Source organism: Calonectris borealis, chromosome 2 (assembly GCF_964195595.1).
Source record: "Calonectris borealis chromosome 2, bCalBor7.hap1.2, whole genome shotgun sequence".
Classification (NCBI taxonomy): Eukaryota; Metazoa; Chordata; class Aves; order Procellariiformes; family Procellariidae; genus Calonectris; species Calonectris borealis.
The window spans coordinates 93,561,661-93,585,610 of record NC_134313.1 but is presented as its reverse complement, the minus strand read 5'-3'; the positions used below and the strand labels follow the sequence as shown (position 1 = coordinate 93,585,610).

The 23,950-nt window shown below is 42.6% G+C and overlaps 2 protein-coding genes across 3 annotated transcripts in view; both read right to left on the bottom strand.

The window, feature by feature from the left end:
- Positions 1-23,950, bottom strand: part of LOC142079054 (heterochromatin-associated protein MENT-like) — a 39,036-nt gene that overhangs the window by 4,385 nt on the left and 10,701 nt on the right. Inside the window, exons 1-5 of the mRNA XM_075142564.1 lie at positions 5,433-5,641; positions 3,045-3,154; positions 2,434-2,611; positions 1,275-1,412; positions 57-174 (exon numbers count right to left, since the gene is read on the bottom strand). Coding sequence (XP_074998665.1) covers positions 57-174; positions 1,275-1,412; positions 2,434-2,601 — 424 coding nt within the window. The 5' untranslated portion in view covers positions 2,602-2,611; positions 3,045-3,154; positions 5,433-5,641. Of the gene's footprint in view, positions 1-56; positions 175-1,274; positions 1,413-2,433; positions 2,612-3,044; positions 3,155-5,432 lie in introns of the transcript that reaches the window.
- Positions 6,221-18,386, bottom strand: LOC142079055 (heterochromatin-associated protein MENT-like). 2 transcript variants are annotated; one of them, XM_075142565.1, is made up of 8 exons: positions 18,285-18,386; positions 16,196-16,372; positions 14,996-15,082; positions 13,253-13,390; positions 11,157-11,274; positions 10,431-10,573; positions 7,775-7,942; positions 6,221-6,899 (listed from the first exon to the last, which is right to left on the bottom strand). In XM_075142565.1, the coding sequence occupies exons 2-8, from the start codon at positions 16,361-16,363 to the stop codon at positions 6,498-6,500; spliced, it is 1,224 nt and encodes a 407-aa protein (XP_074998666.1). In that variant the 5' UTR covers positions 16,364-16,372; positions 18,285-18,386; the 3' UTR covers positions 6,221-6,497. The 2 variants fall into 2 exon arrangements, with proteins under 2 accessions (XP_074998666.1, XP_074998667.1); XM_075142566.1 differs by lacking the exon at positions 16,196-16,372.

The window sequence follows — 23,950 nt, the reverse complement described above, 5'->3', positions numbered from 1 at the left end:
TTTACCCAAACCCCGGCTGCCATTAAATGCAACAGGGCATTCTGCAGAACACTCACCTTCAGTCCTTTCCTCTACCCAGCCATTTATTTGTTTCCTGGAATCCTCCCAAGCATGCATGAAGTCAGTCTGTTCTAGTCCAGCCTGGTAGAATTTCTGACTCGATTCTATAAATGACTAACATGGATGTTCAGAACAGCTTTTCAGCAATATATTTTATTCTCATTCAGCCACAGATTATTCTTAAATACACCAAGAAAATCTGCCCGCTTTCCATCCCCAGCTTCATATAGAGCCGTTGAAGTTTTGTCTGACACATTCCTATTAGGTTTTATACCACCTATTTGAGCTAAGAATTGTCCACTGTATGTTGTTAAGTCAAATGGCTTGTTTACTATGCTAGAAAGTTCTACATAACTTAACTGAGAAGTGATGTGCCTAGTTTTGGGGGGTTTTTGCTTCAGGGAGAGAACATATGATTTTGTAAGCTTCTCTCTACATAAATTTCATTCTTAAACCTCCCAGACTAATAGAAAACTTTTCAGAGGGGAAACTGATTTTTCTTAGGAAAAAACCATGCCTTCTCTCTCATTTAATATAGTTAGATCTTTATTGCAGAGATGCAAAGTTTTAGAGTACAATCCATGTAATTTCTATCTACTAGTCAAATGAAACACTAGCATTCTTCATAAAAAGAATCACTGTAAATCACTCCTAGGGGAAAAAAGAAAAAAAAACCAACAACAACAAAAAAAGAGCCTTACATCTTCTTGCTTCTAGGGAAGCATCTAAAGGAACATGTGTAACACAATACCTATTATCCTTATTTAGATCTTCTGATAAGGGACATCTTAAAAGTCATGTACTGCTCAGTATGTTCTCTGGATGATTTGCCTAACAGAAAAACTACAAAATACTGCCCATGCTGAAGAGCAGTAACAATTCTTTTTTATTATATTTACACACAATCAAGCGAAAAGGGAAAATCAACCATTTGTCCCACAGCCAAAAGTACGAATGGATCGTGGAACCCTGAAGATTTAGAGTCTGATGGATTTTATTGTGTTTTGCACCAGTTGTGCATTCAGATCACAGGCTATCTAAAAGGAGCTTCTCCACCAAGTTCAGATACCAGGCTTTGGCACAATCTATCACATTGGTAGGCCTCAGCCTAGAAAATATAGAAAGTAAAACCCAAAGCCTACCTTTGACCTCCAAAGGAAATAGGTAGCAAGTACATTATACTAAAAAACACCACAAATTTAATGGTTACTTACTGAGAGAAACTCAAATGTCTTTTCTCCATAAAGTCGGTTAGCAGTTCTCAGGATATATTTGGTGTTTGGATCATTGATTTCAGAGAGAAGTGATTGATAGCCATTGTGAGCATCCTCAGCTTTGTTCAGAGAAAGCACCTGTAGAACGACAAACATCCTCAGCAGAGTCCACGCTTTGTCTAAACACACTTGCTTCAGAACATTTTTTTTTTTTAAATAATTTTTGGGTTTAAAAACTGTGACTTGAAGCCAAAAGATCTTTCATCACACCTCCCAACTGGAGCTTATCACGCAAGTCACATATGATGCACCCAGCCAAATGTTGTACAAGTAATAAAGTAGGGTGCAGAAGAGTCAGCAGTGTTCAGTATCCCTTCACTCAAGCCAAGCATCAGAGGATCACAGAGTGGTTGAGGTTGGAAGGGACCTCTGGAGGTCATCTGGTACAACCCCCCTGCACAGGCAAGGCCATCTACAGCTGGTAGCCCAGGACTATGTTCAGAAGGATTTTGAATATCTCCAAGTATGGCAATAATATCATTTTGGAGAAACTTTAATAAATTTAAATGAAAACAAAATATGTCTTCATACTCCTCTTTCACTTGGCAAAAGAGGCAAACATAATAATAAAAATGACTGATTATGCATTTAATACTGTCAATTGCATATATAAAAAATATGCCAAGTGGTTTGTGCCACCTGAGCAAGTTTAAAAAAATTAAACCAAGATGCAGCTACCATTTTGACATGCATACAGGGTGGATTTTTAATTTTTTTTGTGTGTGCATGCCTGGCTACATTTTCAAAAACATGTATAGTCTGATATTAAGCCCAAAAAAAAGATAGAAAGTATTTTATGTAGCTAGAAATTCATCAAACCTACAAAAAAAATTGCTAGGTACCTCTTAATGACATATCGAAGGAAAATCTCTCTGTCTCAAAAAAAAACAAAAAAACCACACAACAAAAACCAGGAACCTCTTAATTTCCTACTGAAGGAAGCTCCCCTATAAAAACAGGTACTGCTTACAAACATACCAAAGACCTCTGCTCTCTGAGACCAGAATGACAATAATAGTTTAGCATAAGTGCAGGTCACAGACACAATACAGATTTGATGTGGTCCCAAATTCAATACACTGAGTTTATTTAGACATACCTTTGCTATTTGGGCTTCGGTGTTACCTTTTGAACCCAGCAAAATCATAGACAAAGCAGAAGAAATACTAAAAGGAGAAAAGAACAGATTCTGCCTACTTTTGTCCTCACACAGCTTTTTTAAGAGGTCGAGTGCAAAAGTGGTACTTGCTGCACAAAGGCTATCCATGGTTCAGAGCCTGGGAGATAAAACACAAAACAAGAACGGCTCAAATTTATTTGAATACAAACTGATAAGTTATTTCTGTCTTTTACATTTCCCAGTATGAACTATGCAGCAAGTGTCATAATTAGGCTGGAAAATTGAAAACTGATTTGGTGGAACAAGCACCTTAAATCCCATACTAGGCACTTGAGTTATTTTAGGGATTTATTGTTTGCTTTTCTATTTCAATCCCATACCTGTAACGGAGATAGCAATTTGCACTGGTGTCATTAGACTCTTCACTGGGTAAATAATATTACATCTTTTGAGATTATCATATACAAAGTATTTTGTTTAGGATTTATTAAAACAAGTCTCTTTTGACTCCACAAAGACAGTTATTTGCCTTTACAGGAAAACCAGAGCAAAAATTTAGGCACCAGAATGGCAGAATTATAAACTCTTACCTTCTCTAAGTCTATATATCTTCAGTATTACCTTCAGCTTACTTGTATGTGCGCACACTGTGTTTTAAACCTAACAGCCAGTCTGGTAGAAATCAGCACAACAACTTGACCTACGAGATTAAAAAATAAAAGAAAAAAGTTATTTGGTCAGCATGACAGATTACTGTAATTTCCTGCTGTAGTACAAAGAAAAATCAAAGTCCACTTCAGTTCCATTTTATTGTCTACAACACGAAACACATAAAATAAAAAAATTGCTTATAGATAACTTTATGGTACTTTATTTACACTTCAACATGTGTAACTTGATGCCTGTCATACTCTACATACATCAGTTGTGTAGGCAGGTAACTAACGTGAGATTAAACCACACACTTATAAAAGGAGCAATAAATACTAGAATGCTGAGTTAACTACAGATAAGTATCACCAGACATCGTAAGATATCAGCTGGTAGTAAAGGTTTCTGCATTTTGCTTTTCCCTTAAGGCAGTGCCTAGTGTTGATATGTTGCTACAAAATACAAAACCAACACCCAATTCATATTACTAATTCATTATCTCAAATAGGTGGAAAGAACAAGTTTCTGCATGCATGATTTTCCACCTAAGAAAATTTCTTGCTAGTAGCTTTGCAATAAACAGTAGCAACTTTTCTCCTGTTTCTCTTCTCCCATAACTGAAAGGAAAAAAAAAAAAAAAAAAAGGCCAACTTAGATGGAAACAATTCTCCAATTCTGTCTGAAACAAGTAATTTAACTACATGTACTTTACAGCATAACTAGGAGGCACTTATTATTTTAAGTTCATGTTGGTTACAATGAAGACCAGAATTTTCCTACTGTCCTGATAGCTGTCAGATTGCTAGCAAGAAGGTTTTTTTGACCTGGAGGTCAAAATGCACAGGAAGAGTGACAGCAGCAAGCAGTATTATCTAGAAAGTTTTTGTAGGGCTTCCATGACAGACAAGCATTTACACAGAAAAGGAACAACTCATCCTATTTACCTACCTGGAAGTCAGTGAATTTGACCAAATTGTGAGTAATATTTCAACAGCTGGGACACAAGGCTAGGAGTTGTATCTCTACAGTTATCCATGCTTTCTCCACAGCTCATAAATAGCAACATAACTACTGATACCATTCCCATCAGAGCAGTTTTGGAGTCAATACAGAATGACTACACTTCAAGGAACAAAAACCATATGATACAAGCACATATTGGTCAGTCGATTGTAAACTGACTGCTGCAAAACCCTCAGTGATCAGAGGGTTCACCCACAGCAACTCATTCCTCACTCTGGTCTTCCCGTGGGCTCTGCAGGTCAGTGGCAAGGCACTCGTGCAGAGGTTTCTGGATGCCCTGACCTTGCATATTCCTATCACTATGACTTTGAAGCACATATTCTCAGCAGTAGACACCTATGCTTTAGGACAGTCTTTATGGACAGAAAAGCTGCATCTAGATTAAACAGCAGATACACACTGCAGTGCCTCTCCCAACTACCAGTTTTGCCATGGGGGAACCTGGCCGGAGCAGGGTGCTGCTGTCCTCCAGCCTGCGGCCCAAGAGGCACATCCCACCAAGACTACAACTTGGATTACCACCGGCTGCATGCAGATGCCTCCCCACCTCACCTCAGCTGCCTCAAGAGGAGTCGCAAACCGACTGTTTCAAACACAGCCAGAGGGGGAACTCAGGGTGATGAACATCAGGTGGTTTCCACCTCCACAGAGGAAGCTGTGTCTGCAGCACAGACATCCCTTTTCCCACTCCCTGAACCGAAGCATGCTTTCTTGAAGAAAAGGGGCGTCATTTAAGATTTGGAGAGTTGAAAGTGATGTTAAAACACTTGCAGAGTAAGATCTCCAACAGTTCGAGGTAACGGCTCCCCACTTCGCACCTCTCCAGGGGCGGGCAGTGGGACACGGGGGATGGCAGAGGCCTGCGACTGCCCACCACCACCGAGTGTCGGCCCCATGTGCCTCAGCAGGAGCGGAGAGGGGCAGGGAGGAGCCCCGCAGATCTGACGCTCAGTCCCAGTACGCTCAGGCACAAGAAGCCGAGGGTTTAGCACTCGCCAGGCCGTCGGCTGGGGAACAGGAAAGGAGCGAAAAGACCCTCCTCCGCCCCCGCACTGGACTTGGCACCATGAAACACGTTAAAACTCAGCATTTCCGCGGTGCCCCCGTCACTCCTACACATAAAAAATCATTCCCCACACACCGCTGCGACTCCAGCTGACAAGGAACAGAAACCACGTCACGAAAGAGAAAAAAAAATAGCACTGAAAGCAACGCCATGCAGCTTCTGCTTCTTTAAAAAAAACACAAGCGCAAGCTTCCCGTAGAGAACGACATCTGCAGGACAGGGGAGCCGCCGTACTCACCCTACCGGCCACCGCGCTCCCCTCCTCCCGGGGCACTTCCCTTCCCCCGGAAGCATTGCCGAGCTGCGGGAAAGGGCAGGAGTTCGGCCCCTCCTCAACCGCGCCCTGGGCTTTAGCCGGCGGCTGCGGCGCTTCCCCTCCGCGGCAGCCAACAGCCATTTGGCCGTCGCGGCGGGGATGCGTTGTAGCCCGCCCGCCCCCCACCCCCTGAAGAAAATGGGCGCCGCCCACCACCGCGGAGAACCCTCACAGCCTCCCTCCCCCCCCTCCCCCCCCCACTTTATATCTCCGCGGGCCTCGCTTCGCCACAGCCGGTGATTTTCTACCTCTGCGTCTCTCTCGTGGCAGAGCTGACAGAAAACACCACCAGTCCGTGAGGGGTTATTATTAGTAGTAATTATTTTTGAAGCAGGGGTTATTTTGAACGAAAGTGAGGTGTTACTGTAGCCAGAGACCATACGGGCTTGGCCCCTCCTCACGTACCTGAGAGTCTGAGTGAAGCCAATTGAGGTGAAATTGGGAGCTGATGGAGACTTACAGCTGGGATGTGGAAGGAAGGCAAGGGAATGGCCACAGGCCATGGGTAGGGAGGGTCTGCCGCCATTTGTAATGCAAGGACCTAATCAAGGGCTAAACAGGAGCAGGGTCCTGCGGGGTGGGGGTAAGTGCTAAGACCACATTTGAATCGGGGGCTCTAGTCACGAGGGTGTTTTAGCACACATTTGTGTACACCGCTGAGGGGAAGGGATAGAAATGCTATAGCTTAGTGCTATAGGGGGGACAGAGCTTAGGGGACAGAGCTACCCTTGATGGCCTGGTCTGAATGGCAACCAGGTTTGCTCTGTGGATGCAAGGTGTCGTGCACTCCCCACTGCCATGGTTGTCCCTTCGGGGTAGGAGACAAGCACAGGAGGAGCTGTGCCACAGGCCCTGGGGTGTGTGTCTAATGGAGAAAGGGTTCAGGTCCCACTCCCCCCAGCTGCAGCAGGAGTTTCAGGTTTTGGTGTTTGCCTCTGAGATGGCAAGCAAGCATCTCCTGCTCTGTGGGGTAAGGAGTAACACTGACTAGGGTGAGCAGAGTCTGCCAAAAAAGAGGATGGTTTGTGATTTGTTGTGTCTGATGAAGAAGAGAAAAGGGTGGTCAGCTTTAAAAGTCATTGTTGGTGCTTTTGATCTCAGCACCAGGACACCTGTGGCAGCTGCTGCCTCAGTACCTTCTTCGTTGACCTCTACAAAAGCTTTGTGAATAACTTTTGAGATGAAAAGATCCTTCTTTACTGACATCCCTGTGAAATCAGCCTGAACTGGGTCAAAAGCATTTCGTATCCCCATGCTGCTCAAAGTGGATTTAAGATTGTAATTCTCTTCCAGCTTCAACTTGGGCAGGTACAGATCCACTTCAGCTTTCATCATATTGACTGATTTGGTCCATTCAGCCAATTTCTCATAGGTCAGCTCTCTTTCCACCTGCAATGAGTTGAGGAAGAATATAGTTGGAAGGACGGAGACAAGACATGCACACACCGGTGTCTTAATGCTCATCAAGAACACGTAGAACAAAGCCTAGCTACCAGCAGTGGGTACACCTGAAACATGTGCCATATTCATAGGGCATGATCCTGCAAAGTGCTGAGTGACTTATACTGCTGTTTATTTTCTTAAAGGTGGTGAAGTATAGGCCTGAACTCTCAGAGTAGTTCATTTTTTTTTTTCTGCTGTGTAGAATATTGCTTTTTTTGCAATGTGTGACTCATAATGATATTAATCGGCACTTGCTATGTGTGTACATGGGTAACTTTTCCCTTAGTAGTGGTAAATAAGTGGAACGCGTGGGACCTCAGGTATAAATAAAAAGGCGTTTGCCCTGATCTGTTTAGAATCTGAAACTCATCCTGGTATGGTCATGAGTGGCTGTTGATACCTTATGGGTTACTTAGCTTGAGAAACCTCACCACAAAATATCAGTTGCAAATCCGGACTGCGAATGACATAAAAATGAATTAATACAGCCTTCAGGAGAAGATAACTCTAGGTGATTCAGATTTGGTCCTTGCTTGCTTTGGCTTTTTTGGCAATAGAAAAGAGGGCACAAAATAGGCTAAGACAGTTGTGTGTACATAGTTTTTAGATGTATCCCTAAGTAAAATACTATGTTTGCAATGTTATCAGATGCCCTGAATTCTAAGCTGAGAAATCATGGTATTACAGTTTATGAAACAAAGTATGCACACATCAGAACCTATTCTACCATGATTTTGAAGCTCGTTCTTCCTCCCTCTTTTCATCTGTTTCTTTTACTGTCTCATAGTGTATGTGATGCAACAACAGTAGGTCAGTGTTACCAGCTCTAGACCAGTAGTGTTATCATCGATGTCATCTGGTAGGAGAATGAACATGCTGAGTTCATTTTCCATATATGGCAGCTCAATGATTTTGAATTTCATGGTTGTTTCATGGAGTATCAAAAATGTATCTCTCAGAAACATCATCTGTACTGGTTTAGTCTTGGTCTGTGAAAAAATTCAGACATAAAAAATAGTGTTACTTCATTCCTTAAAATGGATAAACGTTACTTGCTTCATTGAACTGAAAACAAAAATTTGTAAACAAATACAAGACTCAGCAGCATTTGGATACTCAATACTCTCTCCTTTGGACAGTATCACATACACCCCCCTTTCAAAGTCATTGGGATCTTTAGAAAAAATTGGCATAGACACGTATGGTATCTACCTGCTAACTGAATCACATGTAATATGTTTCTCATTTTAAAATAAAGGAGTTAGCTTTGATAAGCAAGTAACTACTCTAAGTGTTTTCTCCCAAGTACTACATTTTTGGAGTGAGGACCTTGATTGGGGGGAGAAAATGTTTACTTGCCTCCCCTGGATGCCATCAACTCTTTTGCCTATTTTATACTTCCAGGCAATACTGCTTGTCTCACTTTGCCTCTGAACCATATTTTCTGTGATCTGTGTTGGCTTTTCCTCTTCCTCAAACCATAGAGGAACAGATTACCAAATGACATTGGATTACCCAATAGTCTTCTGAACTCCTATGCTGTATTATGTTCACAGAGCTTTTACTAATATATCCACTCTCTCCTTTACCTTTGAGTTACATTTGAGTGCAAAAGTTTACGTTTGCAGGCTTTGTATCAGGTACCCTATGAATTAAACCCTCTCTGTGCACCAGCGTATTGGGTTTACGTGGCAAGGTTTTGATAGCGGGGGGGCTGCAGGGATGGCTTCTGTGAGGAGACATCAGAAATTGCCTCCATGTCAGGCAGAGCCAGTTCCAGGCAGCTCCAAGATGGACCCGCCACTGGCCAAAGCTGAGCCAGTCAGTGACATTGGTAGCGCCTCTGTGGTAACATGTTTAAGAAAGGGTAAAAAGTGCTGCGCAACAGCAGCAGGGAGACGGGAGTAAGAAAATGTGAGGGAAACAACTCTGCAGACACCAAGGTCAGTGAAGAAGGAGGGGAGGAGGTGCTCCAGGCACCGGAGCAGAGATTCCCCTGCAGCCCCTGGTGAAGACCGTGGTGGTGCAGATAACCACCCTGCAGTCCATGGAGGACCCCATGCTGGAACAGGTGGATGTGCCCTGAAGGAAGCTGCAACCCATGGAGAGCCCATGGAGGAGCAGGCTCCTGGCAGGACCTGTGACCCCGCGAGGGACCCACGCTGGAGCAGTCCATTCCTGAAGGACTGCACCCCATGGTAAGGACGCATGCTGGAGCAGTTCTTGAAGAACTGCAGCCCGTGGGAAGGACCCATGTTGGACATGAAGAACTGTATCCCATGGGTGGGACCCCATACTGGAGCAGGGGAAAAGCGTGAGGAGGAAGGAGCGGCAGAGACAAAGCATGTGAACTGACCACAACCCACATTCCCTGCCCCCCTGCATTGCTTTCGGGGACAGGTAGAAGAGTTGTGAGTGAAGTTGAGCCTGGGAAGAAGGGGGGTGGGCGGAAGGTGTTTTATATTTGGTCTTGGTTCTCATTATTCTACTCTGATTAATTGGCAATAAATTAAATTAATTTCCCTAAGTTGAGTCTGTTTTGCCCATGATGGTAATTGGTAAATGATCTCCCTGTCCTTATCTCGACCCATGAGCTTTTCATCCTATTTTTCTCCCCCTGTCGTGTTGGGAAGGGGGAGTGATACAGCAGCTTGGTGGGCACCTGGCAGCCAGCCAAAGTCAGCCCACCACAACCATGTACCATGACAGATCCTAAAACAGTACGTGTAGCGTAATAGGTTTCAGATACAGAGTCACATCATTGACACAATCACTTCACATTGCCTGGCATACAAAAGATATTTGCACTCGTAATCTATGTCAAACAAGATACATGCTTCCATTGACAAATAATTCTGCTTGCCTTTGACACAGTCCAAAAATATGCATGCAGTCAGCTACTGTGAATCGTCAGCGCGTGATCATTTAAATACTGTTAGCTCGATAACGTGCTCTCAGTGCATACTGAATACATCATCCTCACGCACTCGGCTAAAATGAAGAACGCCCATGAAAATTCCCTCTCAGGTTTTACTTCACACGCAGGGTGCGTGAGGAAAGAACAGTTGGTTCAGTTTCCTTGAACTCAAGAGTATGGGCTGTGTCTCAAAAGCAGAATAGAGATGTAGGTGTGTAAGCATTGCTCACAAAAGCAATTCAGTCCCTTTTGAAAATGGGACCTTGGTACTTACAGAAATTTCCTCTTGTCCTTAAGCTATTTAACCATGGTGTTCTCAAGTATTTTGATACTGAAAAGCTACTAATTAAAGTGAAAATCATAGTCTCATGGATATGCGTAAATAAGATAATGCTGACTTATTTTCACAATTGCCGTTCTTACTGAGTTTATACCATGTGCCCAGCTATGAGTAGTGTTGCAGTGGCATATGAAATGCAGGTGAAATATTTAGAGCTTTCTTGCTCTTCAGTTATAGACATATTGACATATAACAATAGACATATAGACAAGGAATTTACCTTACTCAGTCTGAAGGGCGTCTCAGAAGTATTTTTCTCCAGAAATTTCTTTTCCCAGTTTCCTTTGAAATAAATGGCATTTACTAAGACCAATACGGTGTGAGAATTGAGAGATCCTGCAGGCAGCAGATCCTGGATTTTCCCTTCAAAATCAGACAAATAGGACTGTTATTCCAGTGTAACTGTGTGACTCACCAATTTTAATTGTTCCTTCTTTGTGCCTACCCATCTAGCAAAAATGTTTGGATTTGGGAGATTTTTTTACTGTACATTTTTCATGGTATACATATGGTAAAAATAGCTTTTGAAGTATCTCTGTATCTTCTTTTTTTAATATATTTATTGCAATTTTGGTAGTAAATGACATTGGAAAGTGGGTAAAATGGAATAGCTTGGATGTTCTATGAAGTTGGTTGCAAGCGGCTGAAGAATGCAGAAGTAAAACCCTCCCTAATCAGAGTGGAGCCACTCAGTATCTACCTGTGCCTCCCTCTGAACAGAAATAATTCAGAAGAGACTATGGCATGAAGAATCAAGGGAAAGACCTTGTAAGGAGCAGCAGTTAGGTTTGGAGGGAGGCATTCTTCCAGCCATTTAACTGCACTTTGCTCCTGACCTCCCCTAAGTTTCCATCTTTTATGGATCCCTGGCTGCAAGAGCAATAAATGTGGAAATACAAATGATTTGAAAGTGAGACAAGAAAAAAGTCATCAGAGTGGTACTTACTCTCAGTTTCATTTTCAACCCACATATTGATCAGTGCTCTGGCTTGTTCTGCAGCTCTCTTAAAGTTTACAGCTTGTGGCTTTGCATTGTAATAGCTTGTAATGAGCTGTAAGAATTTCTGAAAGATAGAATTGGAAAATGTGTGCTTATTTAGTTAAATTTGAGTTATAAAAATGTTAGAAATAATCACTTCAACAGATTGTATAATCTGCTAATACATAATTGAAGAAAATATGATTTGTTTGAAGTGGGATAACCCTTAAAATAAGTTCTGATACGTTCTATGCTAAATATTAAGTAAGGACTGATCAAACTTCAGTTTCAAGGAAACTGATACTTCAGATTTTTGTGTTTGAAATCCAAAGTGCAAATTGTAATTTTGAAATATCTCCTGAAACAAACATTCTTCACAATTTTTTTTAATTTCTCAAAATGACATTTTATATAATTTAAATACTTTTTTCCTGCTTTATGATGTAGAGTTCAGTACAAGAGGGAAGAATAGTCTCATATAAAGTTGAAACAAGGCTTTTAGTTTGCTTCAGAGGAGAGGAACCTGCCAAGAGTTTGTGAGGACAATAGAGAATCAGAAATAAAGGGAATGTTCTGGTAGAAAAAAGTCATAGCAGAAAAGCAGAATTAATGTTTGCATTGCTGTGTACTGTGAAACAGTTCGTGGAGATTCCCATCAGAAAATTCTTTAGGCTTTCTTTAAAGCATAGGTACATGAGATTATGGAGAAAATGAGCAATAAGCATTCAGAAGGACAAATTACTAATTACTCAGGAGATCAAAACAAACTCCAAGATCAAAGAACAGTAATCTTATTTAAAACCACCTTCCAAGAAACTGTAAGATGATTAATACAACGTCAGTTTTTAAAAAGATTTCAAAGATACAGGTAATTACAAACTCATGAGTCTGTACAGGGCAAATTAATAGAATAGGTCTAGTGGGCGTATGGATAAACATGACATATTGGAGGAGTGCCAACAGCAATTTGTAATAGGAAGTCCTAAATCACAAATCTCTTGGAGTTTTTTGAAGGTGTCAGAAAGCATATGAGTAAGAAGGTTGAGCCATTACAATCTATTTGGATTACCAAAAGGCATTTCGTAAGACTTCTCAAAAAAGGCTGAGCATCCGTGGGACTGCAGAGATAGGTCCTGTTTGTTTAAACAACTGGAAACCAAGAGTAGGAGGAAATAGTGTTCACAGTGAAGGGTTATTACTACTGGACTACCGCAGGGATATGTGCTGGGATCTATGCTAAAATATTTATTCTGTAAAATACAGGTCTAAATATTTGCATTAAAATATATATATTAAAACATTTATAAATGATCCAGTGAAGGGTGCACTACAGAGAGTGATTATTACTGTTCAGGAATGAGGTGTTGAAGCTGTGATGGACAGCTGCATGAAAAAAATCCTCCCAATAGTGGCCAAAAAGGCAAATACAATCTTAAGAGTTACAAAGAAAGGAGTAGGCAACAAAAGAGAGAATATTAGAATGCCACTGTATAAAGCTATGGTGTGCCCATTGTCTGAGTTGTCTATCCTCCCCAGTCTCAGAAATGCTAGAGTATAAAAGGTGCAGAGACAGGGGATGAGGATGACCAGAGATATGGAGAAGTGTCCTTTGGAGGAAAAACAAACCAATAATGATGCCAATAGGTAGCAGGCTCAAAAAACACAGGCGCTTCCTACAGTGGTTCAGCTGTGGAACTCCTGGTGCTGAGCGTTGGGATAGATTCAAAAGGGAAGTCTGCAAATTCTTGAAAGAACGGCTCATCAAGGTCTATTAAGTAGACATGCCCTCTGGTTCAGGAAGTCCCTGAGCTGCAGATGGCTTGGTGACGAAAGCAGATTCTGGAGAAGCATCACTACACAGCATGCCTTGTTCCCATACACTTCCTAAGCTGTTGACCACTGTTGGAGACAAACGGACCTCTTGCCTGTGGAAGGCTGGCCCCCTATGGCTGTCCTCATGCTCTCACTGAAACCACAGTGCTATCATTTGGAAAATTTTTGTCATCTCTGTTGACAATCCCTCTTAATGTCAAAATATTCATAAGTAAAAATGTTCAACTCACGGGCAGTAATGGGTAGGTCTTTTCCTCATACAGTCGGTTGGCACTCTTCAGCAAGTAGGTGCTTCTGGGTTTGTTGATGGCAGACAGGAGCTCTTTGAAGCCAGAGTGGATGTTTTCAGCTTGCTTGTGCTCAGGATCCTTGGAAAGAGACACCAATTAATACGGAATTTTTTTTTTTCTGTCTGAAGTGTTACACCTGCTGTGGTTATTTAAAATGCCCAGGTCATTTTAATTAAAAAGGAATTTCAGGGGATGGAGTTCTTTTTTGAGTATGTTGCATGTTTGCAGCACTATGTATAACTGGACTGTTTTCTGTCTGTAGGGCAATGATCTGCTTCTGCAGTGCTGTGTAGGCCTTTGGGGACATCAGCTGACGGTGCATCTAGGAAGTTGAATCTCTTCATTTCAGTCACGGTCAGGCCTAATTTTCAGTGTCACAGGGACGCATCAAGGCAGCCTTGTGGCTTTTGAGGAGGTGCTCTGTTCTGGCAGACACTAATGTCAGGGCATGGACTTGCCAACTATGCAGATTTTCTCTGTTTCACATGAATTTTGCTGTCGCTGTTTGGCTTTTGGAGAGAGCTTGTCCTGGATGTCAGTGCTGATGGTTTTAGGGAGCTGAGCTTGCTTGCCAGCTGTTGCCAGCTGTTGCTTCACCAATGGAGGAACAAGCTGCTACCTGTCAGCTGCTCCCCTCCAGCTGCTTGGGTGCATTCTCCTCCTCCATGGCATATACCTTGCTCTGCGCGTGAGACACTGAGAGTCTGTGCCACTGACTCATGGTGACTTGTCATAAGGTTGGTCAGGTGGCATTCCTTGCTCTGGTCTTTTCTCACTCATGCTGACATGGGCTGCTAGGAAGGACACCTGGGAAAGAATTTGGTGGCCAGAGGACACAGGATAGGAGAGACTGGGTTTTGCAAGGGGATGGGAACAGACTGAAGAGGTAATGGAGGGAAATGTCTGAAGGACCAGATTAGGCAGACTTTGCTACAACTCAGACAGTCAGTGAGTTGCGAAAATGAATGTGGATGTAATGATTCAGCTTGAAGATTCATCCCCCGCCACCTGGGGAGAGAATGATATAACCTCCTCCCCCCTTTTATTTCCAGTTTGTCTAATCTAGTTTCTTTGAGCTTTCTTTTCGTTTCTATGCTAAAGAAACATGGCTTGTTTGTGTTTGCAAGCCTTTCGGTGCTTAGGGAGTTCATTTGATGAAAAAGATCTGGGCAGTTGCTCCTGGTGGCAAGTCTCTGGGGAGCTGATGAACAAGGGTGAATCAGCATGCGTTAGCTTTAAGGGGAGTTTTGTTTGCCTGATGCTTCCATGCATGAAAAAGGTGGAAGGGAGTTTATTGCGTAGGGCTGGAGTCAGCTGTGAATGCTGTAGTTGTTTTTCACTACAGAAGAAAACCCTGAAGCGGGTAAGAGATAGAATTGTCCTAAGCAGATTAGGACAATTGATTTGTTGATATTGCCACAGACCAGCTAAAACCAAGTAACACAGGGCCAATCAGAATGCTGTTAGTGTCTCAGTTCTGCTTTTGAAGGGCTGAGTTCATGAGTTTTATGGTAACGATACCTGGTTGTTCACTTTTTCTCTTTCTATATATAGTTCTTACTGAAGTGAGACAGTAGATATAGACTGAAGACAAGCAAATATTAAAAGGCTAAAGCAGGAGTTGTGATGAACTATCCCTTTCTCAGATATTTTATTCTCTGAGTCTTTTGTTGTAATAAATACCATCTTTCTTTTCTTTGGTCTCCCCCGAGAAGGCCTTGTTGTCTCAGATGAACCTTCTTCTCCTGCAGTCCGGTTAAAATGAAGAACCTGTGATGATGATAAATGTTCATAAAGACAGCTTGTTTTTTGAACATAAATGTGCCCAAAGGTTATGTAATTATGTTAGTTTTCTACGGTAATTCACCAGTCATGCCCAATGACAGTTAATCTATTAAAAGTTACTGGGGACAAGACCTTACTCTTGATTTAGTCTCTATAACTGTTTCATTATTATAAAGATTTTAATCACATTTACTGCTTGATAATAGATCAATATTATAGCTCAAATATGAATTTATTTAGATAAATGGTCAATTCATGCTTGGCTACATGGCATTTATTTTCAGATCATGACCAAGCACAACAAAGAGCATAGTGCACTTCAGAGTCTTACTACTGGCACAGAAATGTAAAATTATACATTTGATGTGTTTAAGTAAATGCATATAACCTAAAACAAGACGGAAAAGTTCTGCAAAAGCGGGCATAAGTGAAATCATATTTTCAGTACTAGTATGTCTCCATTATTTGTGGGAGGATTACCTTATTTATGGACTAACTAATTTATGTCACAAGCAAAGGTATTTGTACTGCTTGTACTGCCCCTGTTGCAGCCCCACACGTGTTCGGGAGAGCTTACTAACTTTAGTATGCAGTATGAGAAAGCAGATACACTGCTTCCAGAACCAGCTGGGGTCTAGAAGCAGTGGCTTTATCTCTGGCACTCCTTTTTCTAGATTATCTTATCTCCGTATTAATTTTGCTAATAAAGCTGTCTCTTTATTACTCTTAAAGCACTATATCAGGTGAATTATTCAGTTCAAAAGGCAATTAAAATAGAAGGTAGAGTTCCACACAAGACCAGTAGTAGTCTCTAATGTCAATAACTTCCCTGTGGCAGACTACTTGCAATGCTCGGGGAACTGTAAGTGTAAGCTAAATATAGGAGTAGTGCAGAGCAGGGAGATCTTGGAAATAAAGTAGAACAACAGTGACCTGCAGGACTGCTGCCAGCATGAGTGGGGTTACTTCCTGTACCCAGCATTATGGCAGGTCACCGTTCTCCCATGTTGTTCCTTTCTGTTCCCCATAGGCAGAAGAATAATACAATTTGTGTGGGAACCACCTGTAAGGTGATATACTGCTAATTTCAGAGCTTACCTCAGCCATCTGGGTTGCAGTGTCACCTTTTGCACCCAGGTAAACCATGGCGAGAGCAGTGGCAATACTCCAAGGAGAAAAGAAAATGTTTTGGCCTTTGGAAGTTTCATTCAGCTTTTTGTAAAGGTCCAGAGTGAAGCTGTTAGTTGACACTGAGAGAGACTCCATTGATACAGCCTGAGACAAATGGGTGTCAGAGAGAGGTGATGACTGCTTCTTCACGTCTTTTTAAAAGTACAAAGCTGCTAGTGGGAGATTGCCTGCACCCTCTCAAATACGGTGTGAAGGTGTTCCTGTAATGGGTAAAATACTGCACAGAGACCAAGTACAGTCAGGTAGTAGGTCTCTTTTTAATACCTGCATTATTTCTCCCTTCCCCATCACTCCTGAGTGTCCTCAGCTTTTTTATTTATTCTTCACCAGATGAGCACGATTTTAGCTAGAAATGTTTTCACAGACCAAAATTATTTCAAAAACCCATTTGCTTAAGTTTCATAGAATTATTCTTCAATTCTGAGGGAGTGAAACAGAATCATTTCTCACTGTGCTGCTTTGAGCTTTTTTCTATTTCTTTAAACTTCCTATGCTATTATTTTCTGCTGAAAAAAGCATGGTGAATTCATGTGATTCACTACATATATCTTGAAGGCTACTAGAGATCTATAGATTTTTATATGTTCTTGGTGGAGGTAAATCCACATTTGGAAGCTGTAGCTGGATTTGTTAATTACTGTTTTTCGAGTAAACTCTTGTGTCTTACATACAACCCCAAATAGTTCCTGTTTTAAACAACAACAAATTTTCCCTGGTTTTCTGTTGGCTTATTGGAACCTGCAGATTTTCCATCTTTGTTCTGCTTCTTTTTCCAAGTATGTTTTGACAGGACAAAACCAAAGCAAACAAAAATCCAACCCCAGGATTAAACTGATTTTCCATATGTGGATCCAGAACAAACCTGTGCTTTTTATTAGCATATTTTAGATCAATCTAATACTGTTGACAAATATTAGGATAAATTCAGAAACTTCCATTGTCTTCACCAGTGTAAGGAGTACTAAAACATGTACTAAAGTCAGTGCTTCTAGACCCCTGACTAAAGTCAGATGGCATCACGTGAAAGATTAAGCATTAGATCAGCAAAAGCAACTGGACATTTAAATCTATCTTCACCCATAATTTACATGCTTAAATGAAAAACTGCAGTCCTCAAAACCAGCTGCCGTGCAGTGTTAGAGATGCCTGGAGCCTCTGGATCCTCGAGTTTTGATTTCAAGGCTTTCCAGGGCTCCACAGCTGCTTTGAAGCAGTCTCAGGAGTGCTTCAGAGCTGAATGCCCTGCAGCCTAGCTCATACCTAAGCGTTTTTAGGACCTTCAAATCAGATATCTCTTACTGCTGTGCCTGGAGATGCTGATACTCCCAGAGCATATCTAGGGAACAGGGCTGAGCTGAACATTTTTGCCTGAAGAATTTCAAACCAACATCTCCCATCTCCTGTTCCCAGAGAGTACCTGAACTGAATCTGCATGGAGCAATCAAGCATTTCTCAGGCTTGAGAGAGAGAACGTGTGTGTGTTTCTGTGAGGTTCACTGGTCTACTAGCGACTTTGGTCATCTGGGAAAGGAAAAGTCTGGATGCCTGATCCAGTCGTTATTTGATATTAATAAAGCAGAGGCTTGAACCAATACACCCTATGCTGAGCATCCAAAACACTGTGCTACAGAGTCATGCTGTCTTGTGTGTTCAATTCCAGGATTAGTAGGAGTGTATTGTCTCCTGCAGCCTGTTCTCAGTCCTCTGATCCTAAATCCACTGGTAGCCTGGTGATTAAGGCACCCTTCCTACAGGTGAGGAAACTTTCCGCCCTCCCAGGCTGTGCAGGTTTTGCCCAACCCGGGCTTGCATTCCGACCACTGTGCCTTGGCACAGGGTTTTCCTAAGGGCTACACTTTGTACTAAAAAATGAGCACTCCCTTCCCCCGCGTGACTTTTACACCATCATTTAACCGCTCAGTTCCAAAGAATTTAACATGAATTTTTAAGACTTCCAAAGTAAAGCTGGTTATTTTGATATAAATATTCACACTACCTGAAATCCTGAGGGAGAGAAGAGTTAAGATCTGTCTTCAGTCAGGATCTGTGGCGGTCTGTGAGGCAATGAATACTTTTGGAAATGTAGAAATGTTGGCACCTCCCTTTTCTTTTCCACATCCTCTTCTTGTATTAATGTGCGTGTTCCCTCATTTATGCCTACTTCTCCTCTCTGTCGCTTGCTTTCAGAACTTATAGAGAGACCTCCTCAATTCAAGGCCACTGTTAGTGGGCGTGTGTCCTGAAACATGAAGGCCAGTATGCCTTTCTCCCACAGGTGTCCTCCCAACCTTGGTGTTTGGCCTGCAAAAATGTAGGAATTGCAGAAAAGAATTCTTTTACTGAAATGGTGTGTTGTATTGGAGTAGAGAGCCAAAACAGCAGAATGTGTGAAATTGGATATCAGCAGAGGTGTAATACAAAACAGTTACATGTACACAAATGTTTTACTTTAAACGAGCATAATTAGCAATTCTGCTGGTTTACTCTGCTCTTATCTGTGTGACTTAGATTAAATTGCATTGATAAATTTCCTTTGCGATCATTATATGTCTTTTCTGCTACATCTATGGTTAGTTAGGAGTGGCCTCTGCCCACTCGTATGACACATGCAGAGTAAACCAATTACCAACATGCAGTCAAACTATACAGAAAAGGCATCAGTATAAAGAGTACAAGTCCATATTTTGAACTAGAATTACATTTTTGTGCTTATATTCACTTTGGATCTGATTGGTACATATGCCGTACAAGGTTTCAAGAGTGATATATGTGCCTCTCTTTTTTCACGTGTTTTGTTTTTAAGTGGATGCAGTTTTTGTGCCTGGAATATCCATTTTATTTTCTTGCTTCAGAAATGTATTAGACACTATTATCTTTAGTTATGTGCTTAAGAAATGTTTCTGCTATGTATTTGAAACTGCTGTTGTCTATTTTTTAGCTAAATTAATAGGAGAAGAAAAAAACCCAAACAACAGTTAGTGGTACTACAAGCTACAAAGATTGGCCAAAAATACAGGAAAATGAAGAAAGGATACCCAAACTATGTAGACACTCTTTGTGGTATATTCCAGCTGCTGCAAGATCCTGTTTAGTAAGAGAGAGTGGAGTTTCAAAGGGGAGCACATTGGCCAAAGAAGAGGTGCTCTTGGTTTTGCTGTACCAGATGGAAATAGTGAGAGGAAATAGTGAATTGCTGCAATGAGAATGGTAGAAACAAGGTTTCACAGCATCACAACGCCTGACTTGATGACCTCAAGTGGATTGACCTCTGACAAATGGTCATTAAAAGTCTTTTGATAAAACCAGTCATTTTCCTCTGGCATACTGATGAAGTTATTTTGACCTTTTTTGAAGCTGTCTTGCATCCCCATCTTGCTCAGCATGGATGTGAGGTTGTATCTTTCAGCCTGTTTGACTGTTGTACTCCCATACCTGTACTCTGTAAATGGTCCACTCTGAGTAGACCATTTGGGCATTTATTAAAGGTCAGTTCTCTTTCAGTTACATCTAGTAAAAAGCAGCATAATTTACAATCAGTGCTAGACTAAGTCCAATTACAGATTTTTACTCTGCAGGAAATCCCATTCAGCTATGTCCCCCAGGAAGAAAATGAGACCAAGTATCAGTTGCAATAGAACTCCAAAGGATTGGACTATAAATAACATTTAAAAAGTGATTTTCTTGTGCCTGCTACTGATGGCAAAATAAAACCTTTAAAAATATGCATGCATTTGCATTTCAATTCTAAAGCAGGGGTTTTTTATGTGTCCTTGAATACTAACACTATACCAGCACTGTAAACTTCCTTGTCTTTATTATTGTGTGCTGTGTCTGCCATTTCTGCTTGTCATGAGGTCAGTCTACCACAGAGGTGCCAGGGATTATTTTATGAAGCTGACATTTGCACTGGTAGAAAAAAGCCCCATCTTTTATTGTAGGATAAACTGAAAGCATGTTAATCTACTGTGTTTTGACAAGCATGGAATCACTAAGTGACAAGCAGTCCATGCTCACAATGTGTTTGTATTGAGGCTTATCTCAGCAGTTCCCTGTAGATACTTTTTTCTTTAGTTTTCAAAGTCTGGGACCTTTCAAGGAAGAGTTTGTGGACCTGAAGTTACAAATTTTGGTGAAACAGAACAAAGCCAGGGCTTCTTGAATGCAGTTATTTGGAAATGCACTCATGTAGCACGTATTACTTGGCTACCTTGGAGTATTTTAGAAAGGTGATTAAATAACATTTTCCCCAGTATGGAAGAATAAAATGGAACTGTCTTTCAAAAGCATCAAGCCACCCTTTGTGGCAGACAGGAGAGAAAGGACAGTGCTTGGGAAAGCCCTTGCTGGGAGGAGCATTGGAACATCATGACCTGTTCATGGCGTAGGAGCTGCTTTGCCCCAGATCTGTCTTCTCTTCTTGTCCACCATCCAAGCCTGTTGCCGGCAGCCTGTCACCTCCAGGAGCCCCCAGGCCTTCTGGAAGAACAACAGCAAGTGTGGTTAGCAGATTGCACTGGAAATTCAAATTCCCAGGACTGCCTCCCTTGCTATATCCAAGTGTGGCATCCCGGGGAAATAATTATAAAACCATGGAAACTAAAAGACTTGCCACTTTTCTTAACTTCCAGCACTGGCAGATGCACCTTCCAGATCTCAAAGGCCATTAACAAGCGTGAGGAGTGAAAGTAACTGCAGGGGACAGGGCCCACATCTATTGATCTGATTTGTCATCCGGGTAGATTTGCTTCTTGCTAAGGGCATGTATTCGGGATGTTGTAGAGAGGGTCATCTGTCCCTCCCCCTGCTCTTCCACGTAGGCACAAATGATACTGCCAGGGGTGACCTAGGAAGTATGACGTGTGACTATAGGGCTCCGGGGGAAGTGATCAAGAGCATGCGGGCCCAGGTGGTGCTCTCCTCAAACCTGCTGGTGAGATGGACGGGCCTGAGGAGGACTTGACAGATCCTGTTGGTTAACAATTCATCGCACTACCGTCGTCAGCAGCAGGGATTTCTATGGCCATGGGACCTCTCTGAGGGTCACCAGCTGCTTGGAAGAGAAGGGATCCACCTGGCTGAACAACGAAAAGTATCTTCGTCAACAGGCTGGCCGACCTGCTAAGCAGAACTTTAAACTGGAAATGGATGGGGGAGTGAGTGATTCCTCAACGAAAAAAGAGTTTGTGAATGTGGTAGGCACTCCAAGGGCCTGGGGTGGTGGGGACAGGAGGACAAACATAGCAGTCAACAAAACAGCCAAAGTGGAATCACTTCAAGCGTAGGCATGTAAAGAATGAAGTGCCTGCAGAAGAACCTTAAGGGAAAACCTCTCAACCCTGTACAGGGGAATCAGCGTGCTTGGGTGCCTCTCTGAAATGCCACTACACTAAGGCAGGCAGCATGGGCAACAAAGAGGAGCAGTTAGACGTTTGTGTGTGGTTACAGGGCTATTACCTCATTGGGATCATGGAGATATGGTGGGATAGGTCACATGACTGGAGTGCTGCAGTGGAGGGATACAGGCTTTTCAGGAAGGACAGGCTGGGAAGGCAAGGAGAGGGAGTTGCCCTTTGTGTGAGAGAGCAGCTGGAATGTACAGGGCTCTGCCTTGGCACAGGTCAGGAGCCAGTCAAGAGCTTATGGGTCAGGATTAGTGGGCAGGTCAACACAGGTGCTGTTATAGAAGGTATCTGCTATAGACTTCCTGATGAGGAAGTAGATAAGGCCTTTTTCAAATAACTGAAAGAAGCCTGGTCCTTGTGGAGGATCACCCTGATATCTGCTGGAAGAACAATACATTAGGGCTCAAGCAATCTAGGGGATTTGTAGAGTACATTGATGACAACTTCCTGGTACAAGTGATTGAGGAGCCAACAAGGAATGATGCTCTGCTGGACCTGATACTGAGAAACAAGGAAGAACTGGTCATGGATGTGAAAGTCAGAAGCAGCCTTGGCTGCAGTGACCATGAGGTGATGGAGCTCAAGATCCTAAGAGGAAGGAGCAGGGCAAAAAGCAGGACTACAGCCCTGGATTTCAGGAGATCTTCTGAAATCTGTTTGAAAGAATTCCATGGGATATGGCCCTGGAGAGGAGTCCAGGAGAGCTGGTTGATATTCAAGAATCACCTCCTCCAAGCTCAAGAATGATCCATTCTGACAAGTAGGAAATCCAGCAAATGTGGCAGGAGGCCTGCATGGATGAGAAGGAGTTCCTAGCTGAACTCAGACGTAAAAAGGAGGTATATAAGATGTGGAAACAGGAGAGGTGAACCGAGAAGGAGTGTAGAGTTGCTGTCTGATCTTGCAGAGATAGGGTTAGGAAAGTCAAGGTTGACCTCGTATTGAATCTGACAAGGAACGTGAAGAGCAGCAGGAAAACAGTCTGCAAGTACAAGACAAAAAGACTAGGGAAAACATGGGGCCGCTGCTGAGTAGTGCAGGGCAAACGCTAACAGAGGACACAGAAAAGGCCAAGGTACTCAATGCCTTCTGTACCTCAGTCTTTACTGGTAAGACCACACTTCAGGAATGCCTGAGACCAGAGTGCAAAGTCTGGAAAGAGGAATTCTTATTCTTGGCAGAAGAAGACCCGGTTCAGGAGCATTTAAATGAAAAGAACATACATAAGTCTATGGGGCCTGATGACTTGTACCGACAAGTGCTGAGGGAGCTGGCTGATATCATTGCGAGGCTTCTCTCAATTATCTCTGAAAGGCCATGGTGACTGGAAAAAGTTCCTGAAGACTAGAAGAGGGCAAATGTCACAACTGACTTCAAACGATTCAGGGAACTACAGGCCTGTCAGCCTGACCTCAGTCCCTGGGAAGGTGATGGAGAAAAAGCTCATGGAAACCATTTCCAAACACATGAAGGACAAGAAGTTGATTGAGAGTAGTCAGCGTGGATTTATGAAGGAAAAATCATGCTTAACCAACCTGATAGACTTCTACAATGAGTTAACTAGCTTGATGGATATACGGGGAGAACAGTGGGTGTTGTTTACCTTGACTTTAGTGCAGCTTTTGACACTGTCTCCCATAACATCGTCATGGACAAGCTGACAAGTATGAGTTAGATAAGTGAACTCAGCCAGGCCTAGAGGGTTGTGGTCAGTGGCACAAAGTCCGCCTGGAGTCAAGTCACTAGTGGTGTACCCCAGGGGTCAATACTGGGGCTACTGCTGTTTAACATCTTCATTCATGACCAGGATGCTGGGACAGAGTGAACCCTCAGCAAGTTCGCAGACAATAGAAAACTGGGAGGAGTGGCTGATACACCAGAGGGTTGTGCTGCCATTCAGAAGGACCTGGACACAGTGGAGAATTGGGAGGAGAGGAATCTTGTTCAACAAGGGGGGAAATGCAAAGTTCTGCATCTGGGAAGGAAGAACCCTAGGCATCAGTACACACTGGGGACTCACTGGCTGGAAAGCAACTCTACAGAGAAGGACCTTGGGGTGCTGGTGGACAACAAGCTGACCATAAGCCAGCAGTGCACCCTCACAGCAAAGAAGACCAACAGAATTGTGGGCTGCATGAGGGTGAGTGTTGCCAGCAGGTCGAGGGGGGTCCCTCTCTGCTCAGCCCTGATGAGACCATGGCTGGAGTGCTGTGTCCAGTTCTGGGCACTCCAGTATAAGGTTTTCCATATCTTCCTCTGG

Bases quoted from the DNA above. Each gene is read 5' to 3' on its own strand.
- LOC142079055 (XM_075142565.1), bottom strand. From the start codon at position 16,363: ATGGAGTCTCTCTCAGTGTCAACTAACAGCTTCACTCTGGACCTTTAC. The intron at 15,083-16,195 runs GTAAGCTCTGAA...TCATCATCACAG, and splicing joins CTGCAACCCAGATGGCTGAG to GTTCTTCATTTTAACCGGAC. The intron at 13,391-14,995 runs GTATTTATTACA...TCTCTTTCCAAG, and splicing joins GACCAAAGAAAAGAAAGATG to GATCCTGAGCACAAGCAAGC.